The sequence below is a fragment of the Neopelma chrysocephalum genome, unplaced genomic scaffold, assembly GCF_003984885.1.
Source record: "Neopelma chrysocephalum unplaced genomic scaffold, ASM398488v2 Primary Assembly neopelma1_80b, whole genome shotgun sequence".
In the NCBI taxonomy this organism is placed as follows: domain Eukaryota; kingdom Metazoa; phylum Chordata; class Aves; order Passeriformes; family Pipridae; genus Neopelma; species Neopelma chrysocephalum.
Window position 1 is genome coordinate 752,394 of NW_020897742.1, and position 6,494 is coordinate 758,887.

Sequence of the window (6,494 nt, forward strand, 5' to 3'; positions counted from 1 at the left end):
ATACCCATAGTTGTTATTATACTAAATGGTATTAGCTACTGAGTTATGAGTGGATAATACATTGCTGACACATAGAGGCACCTCTGACCACAGAGCCTCTCACTTTATGGACACTCTGAAAGAACTGGACAGAGGTTTGTCCTGCACAGGGTGTCAGTGGCCACAAAATTGAATTTACCTGGCTGCTGCTTATCACAGACTGTGGCTTACCACTGTCACTGAGAGCAAATCTGAAGAAAACTCTTTGGTCCCAACCATAATTTTTCCATTACTTGAAAAAGTTCAAGGGAACAGGGTGGGAGAGGCAAGTACAACTCATTCATTTCCTCTTGTAGCATTGAAAGAAATGTCCATCCATTACATCAGGCTACTGAAATACAAGCACTTGAATACGCAGAATCATGGACAGGTCAAAATGAGCATTTTTTTACTTTCCACAGTCAAGGAATAAAATCTGTGAGTGAATTACGGTAAGTTACGCTGATTCTAGTAAAATGTGGACTCTCTCAGAGTATTTTTTTTCTCTTACTGCAAGGAATTTGTGTCAAATCTTTATTCAGTTGCTGTCCAACATAGTGTAAGGCAAATGAAGCTACATTAAGTTATTGTTGCAAAACCAGAAAACCATATAAGAGGACATTGTTTCAAAATCTGCACCCACTTGCACTTGTGCCACTCCACTGTAGTGTGTGGAGTTGCATGAGGGTTAAAAAAACTAGCAAAAATGTGTAGCCTAATTCCACTGCATAAAAGTGCTTTAACAAACATTTTGGCAAAAGCATCAAGGAGTTTTAATTACTTCTTTCTCCCATGTCATAAAGATGACTTATCCTGTGTTTGGCACACCCTACAGAGTGTGTTTTCTACACAGAGAGTCTCTATTCAATCTACTCACAGCTGCTGTGGCTGGATCTCTGGAAGCACAGAAGATGGTTCTGACTTTCCCAGGATGGCTTCATTTTCAGGCTGCCCAGACCGGACAACCTCACACTGCCAGAGGGTTCAACCTGGTCTTGACGTGGTCACACTGCCAGAGGGTTCAACCTGGTCTTGACGTGGGAGTGCACAAGCAGTCTCCTCATCTGAATGGAGAATGAGGGAGATGAGTGTGCCTCTTAGTAAGGTTTTTCTACATTTCCAGAATTTGCTGCTAAGGATGCCCTGGTACCATTACAGAGCTCTGGCTCTCACCAGAAGAAAGACCTTTAGCAGAAGATAAACTTGGCCTGTACAGAGTGAGGGAAAGGTGCGACCTTTCCTCAGCTGAGGACATCTGTGCAGGCATGTGGACACATCAGGGAAAGTCTCTGTGTGCCCAGCAGTGTGCACAGGGACTGTGAGATGAGTTGGTGGTTGACCTTCCTTTGATGCTCTGACTTGCTCAGTGTCACCGCTTCTCCTGCCAAAAGGTTACAGCAGACAGACTGGGATCAGATGAACAGGAGTCAGGGGGACAGATGAAGATAAGCAAGGGGAGGTCCACATGAAACCAATCCCCTGTCTGAATACACCGTGTGTGTCCTTGGGCACCTGTCCTGACCTCGGGCACCTGGCTGGCTCTGGCGGTGGGCAGACCCTCTGGAGACACTCGGGAAGATGCAGCTGTGGGGTGGAGTTGGTCAGTGTGACATCCTCACACCCTGGGGCGTCGCCCTGGCCCTGTCAGGGTGTCTGATGGAGTTGGTCAGTGTAAGATACTCACACTCTGAGGCATCAGCCTGGCCCTGTCAGGATGTCTGAGTCACAAAGGGTGGGATGTGCCTTATGTCCCCCCTCCACCAAAGCAAGCCCAACAATGTGACACAAAGCTCTGATCCCACCATCTGACCCCGATGGGTGGACTCCCACAGTGATCTCACTCTGTGGGTTTGCTCACAGCTTCACAAGTAGCAGAGAAAGGTCACGCTCAGTTAAAACCGAAATGTGCTTTCTTGCAGCTTTTCCCCCTTGGGCCAGAGGCTGTAGTCCTGACTTGGGCAAAAGTCCAATTGGAAATAATGAATGTAATTACCTTGTAAGCACCTCAGTGGAAAATATTGGTACAGTTAATTATGCAGGGATGCAATGCTAACTCATTTCCCAGTGTTTAAAATACAAATATTAATGCTTTCTCCTTTGGGGTTTTGAGAAGATTAGTTATTGCTGCAGTCTAACAGAACTGATAAGTTTTGCAGCTATTGCAATCATTTTAATGATAAGGTTTCCAATGCAGATTTTAACATTACTGGCTGGTATCATGCAGAAAAGTGCTGTGCTGAGCAGAGCCTGGGGTTTGAGTGCCTCTGCAAGAAAGAGGTCTTTGGTCATGATCCTTTAAGCATCCACAACCGAGATCTTTTTCAAAGGATGTTCAATTTTAGCATTCTCAAACCGAGGATAAGAAATTCACCCTTTGAATATCAGGGGAATTGAAATTGAAATATCAGTAGAATTGAGAAGGATACCCAAAACCTGGGATTTAGGTACCTTTCAAGGTAAATTGCCTAATTGGTGAAATTGCCTAAGTGAAAATGTCCCTGTCTTTCATTAGGGATTATAGGAAGTAGAATAATAAACTCACAGCATGGACTAGGTGTGTACTTTAACATTTGAAATCTTCAAAATGCAAATACAGGTATTTTCACATTAACTCTGATTGACTTTCCAGGTGTCAGACAAGGAACCTGCTATTTCTCTGTCAGTCTGTCTAAAAAGCCCCATCGTGTTCAGTCGGCAGCTGGCAGAACCCTCTCTGAGCACATAAGCAAAAGCCATTAAATGTGCCTTGCTTGCCTTGGTATTTGTTAACATTAGTTAACATTTCTGAACAATCTGTACCCTAGCAGATATTCATAGGTCAGAAAAAGAAAAGGCTCGACTCCTTTCTCTCATCTCTGCAAAAGGAGTGAAGAGGTTTTTTGAAAATATAAAACTGTACTGAGATTTCCCTAGAAGGTATCTAAGGGGTTTTACAGAAAAAAAAAAAGGAGGAAAAAAAAAAGAGAGAGACATCAGCACTTTGGGCATAGGCCTTATTGTTCAGCCAAAATCATGTAACACATTTTGCCCCATGCCACCTCTTCTGCCAGGAGCCAATGCCTGTGGCAGCATCACAGGGCCTTGAGCACCTGCCCAGGCAGCTGATTCTTGGAGCAGGATAGGGAAGGAACAGGGATAATGCCCTGCTGGGGATCCCTGACATGGAAAGGCCTCGATTTTTTACATTGCTATGGGAATTAATGAAGCCAGCAATTAGGAAAGCTGGTTTGGCAGCTTAGGAGACTCCTGTTCAACAGCGAGCCTGTGCCCATCCTCATGCCCTACTGCAGCAAGCAGGGCCACACACTCCAAGCAAAGTGGGGGTCACTAATAAAAATTGCTTTTATGTTAGTATTTTCACCACCTTGAATTGAGTACGCTTCCACATGCCATGCACAGAAAAACTAAGGAAGCAGCTCCCTCGAAGGGAAATAAAACCACCATCCTCTGAAAGCTGCCAGACAGGTATTTCAGCCAGTGGAAAAAAAAAATCCAAATAAAAGCATGTGCAGGCAGGGAGCAAACTCTGGTCTAGTTCAATGCCATCCAGGTGTACTGCTGCAAACTGAGGACAGTCTCCATGAATCACAACACTGCTCTCACAACTGTCAGCATAGTCTTTTAATACTTTACATAAAAAACTGCATACACTGTTCATAGTTTTATGTAAACATCAAATACATCTCAGTTTTTGCCATGTCAATTTATTAAAAACAAACAGTCTCAGTACCACTGTTGAGGGAAGAGGGAGAAAAGTAAACAAACATAAATGGATACATTTGTTCTCTGAACCAGAGAAACACAAAATTATTTTCACCCAGGTTAGCCACCCTGTGAAAATAAGTTTTAAATAAACCTCAATTCTTTAAACTGCCCTTTAGTACTAAAGTCTGATGTACGTGCTGCATAAGGAACAGTGCTTTCACCCATTTTTTTTCCAAGGTGAAAAAATATACAGTGGTTTTATTTTGTCTTGTTTTAAATTGATTTCAACACAAGACCCAGATGAGGTTACTGAGTAAGAATGTTTCCAATGCTACAGTGTTGTATGCAGATGAGTGCATTGAGTGTTTAATTAAAAAAAAAAAATCCACCAAGTTGTGCAAAGTAACTTCTTTTGAAAATAAACTTTTAAATAAACCCAAATCAACGCACTTGCAGAAGACAACATTAAAGGAAGGAGCAGGCACCAAGATCATAATATGGCAATATCATCCCCTTGCTCATCCTGCCTCATCTGTCAGGAGGTAGATGTCCAGCAAGGAGGACAGTTCGGCTTTACTTTCCCGCCTGGTGGCTTCTGCAGCTGGAGTCAGTTCAAGGCTCGCATTATCAGCAGGCATCAGTCACTCAGGGCAAGTTCCTTTGCACAACACAAGTCCCAGCTGGGCACCCCCTCCCCACCTCACTTGATATAAGCACCCCCTGCACTACCCCAGTTTGCACAAGACAGAAATGGTAAGATATATACAGGTTTCGCTTGGGATGACCCTCCCCTCCCAGCCTCGGTCTTCAGGGCACTAACTTCCACAGCAGGTCAGGCTCAGGCCGAAACATGTGCGGGAGAGGCGAGAATGCTGCGGGCAGTTTGGGACATGCAGCCCCTTTCCCCAGCCCGCCTGGGGGGAGGCACATGCAGGCAGGAGGCAGAAGTCCCTTCGAGCATCGGCTCCACCGCCCTCCTCTTGCAAAAGTGAGGAGGCTGTCTAGGAGCGGGGAGCAGCAGGTGGTGGCCAAGGGGAAGAGCCGGGGTGCAACGTTTGCTCAGTCCAGTCTCAGCAGCTTTTTGTTTTTTGATTCCGCGACCAACTCGCGGGGGCCAGTGGTAGGAGAAGGCTTCTCCCCACCTTATTCCCAAGACTCAGGGCATGCAATCCCCCCCTCCCCTCCGTCCCCGCGGCTGAGCCAGCACAACCCTTTTCGGCCAAGGCTCAGGGAGCGCGGTGCTCCCTCCCTTAGCCCCCACCCCGATCCACCGCCAGCCCCCAGCTGAGGGGACCGGCAGATGCCGTGTGCGTGCATAACCCAGCTCCTCTCCACCCACCAACAGGTGACCCGGGCGCTGCGCCCAGCGCTCCAGACACGCCCTATAGCACTTTGCAGCAGTTGATGCAGCCGTTCTGGGTGCCGTAGCGCTTCTGCAGGGCCGCCCGGGTGGCCGTCTCGAAGACCTCCCGGACACCCTCCTTGGTCTTGGCCGAGCACTCCAGGTAGTCGTAGGCCTGGATGCGGATGGCCATGGCCCGGCCGTCCTCGGTGCGCACCGGCTCCTGCTTCATGCGGGCCAGCTCGTTCCGTACGTGCTCGTCGTTCCGCAGGTCCTTCTTGTTGGCCACCAGGATGATGGGCACGTTGGGGCAGAAGTGCTTGACTTCGGGCACCCACTTCTCCGGGATGTTCTCCAGCGAGTCCGGGCTGTCCACAGAGAAGCACATGAGGATCACGTCGGTGTCCGGGTAGGAGAGGGGGCGCAGGCGGTCATAGTCCTCCTGGCCGGCCGTGTCCCACAGGGCCAGCTCCACCTGCTTGCCGTCCACCTCGATGTCAGCCACGTAGTTCTCGAAGACGGTGGGCACGTAGACCTCAGGGAACTCGTCCTTGCTGAAGACGATGAGGAGGCAAGTCTTGCCACAGGCACCGTCCCCCACCACCACCAGCTTCTTGCGGATGGCGGCCATGGCCAGGCTCGCCAAGCTGGCCTTGCCGTGCAGCAGGACGATGGCAGCGCCCTCCTCCCCGCGGCCGCCGCCTCCCGCTCCCTCTCGCTTCTCACAAGGCACCGTGGCGAGCCGGCCCGCGCAGGCAGGCGGGCGCGCCCTCCTCTCTCCACGGACCGGCACCGCGCCTCGGGACGCTGCCTCGGGGGAGCGCTACGGCCGCAGGGCAGCGCCGTCGGTCCCGGAGCCCCGAGGGAAAAGCACCGCCGCCGGTACTTGCTCCCACAGCTCGTCACACCCGGGCCCCGCGCCGCCACTGCCGCAAGCTGCGGCCCTGCGCCGCTATTTAAAGGCGCTCGCGACTTTCTTAATATAGCCGGCCAATGGGAAGGCAGAGGGTGAGGTCATCCCCGGCGGAGAGCGCCGCGATTGGCGAGCGCCCGCGGGCGGGGGGCGGGGCCGAGAGAGGGCGGGGGCACCGCCCCGGCCGGGCCGGGCAGGGCCGTGAGGGGGCGGTGGGGCCGAGCTCAGGCGGGGCGCGGGCACAGCCCCATCCCCAACAATTGTGCCCTCCCGGCCCCGGGGTACCCCGGCTGTGCGGCAGGGCAGGGCCGGGCCGGCCCCCGCCGTAGTCCCGCTGCTCGGGATGGCCGGTGTGAAGAGTCTGGGCGGGCAGCCGAGAGAAACACATAGAGGGAACGCCGCTGGGTCCGCGGGGCTGCCTTAAAGCCCGGGCAAAGTGAGCTGAGAGGGTTGCAGGCGGTTAAATAAAACAAAAGCCTCCGCTGGGTGCTACTGGAAAAGCGCTGGAGTCGACTC

General features: G+C 51.0%; 1 protein-coding gene across 1 annotated transcript; it reads right to left on the bottom strand.

Moving 5' to 3' along the window:
• Positions 1-3,617: 3,617 nt before the first annotated feature.
• On the bottom strand, positions 3,618-5,988 carry RHOB (ras homolog family member B). Its single transcript, XM_027690293.1, has one exon. The coding sequence runs from the start codon at positions 5,694-5,696 to the stop codon at positions 5,106-5,108; it is 591 nt and encodes a 196-aa protein (XP_027546094.1). The 5' UTR covers positions 5,697-5,988; the 3' UTR covers positions 3,618-5,105.
• Positions 5,989-6,494: the final 506 nt, after the last annotated feature.

What these genes read in the sequence shown, in the direction of transcription:
- RHOB (XM_027690293.1), bottom strand. Translation starts at nt 5,696, where the DNA reads ATGGCCGCCATCCGCAAGAAGCTGGTGGTGGTGGGGGACGGTGCCTGT.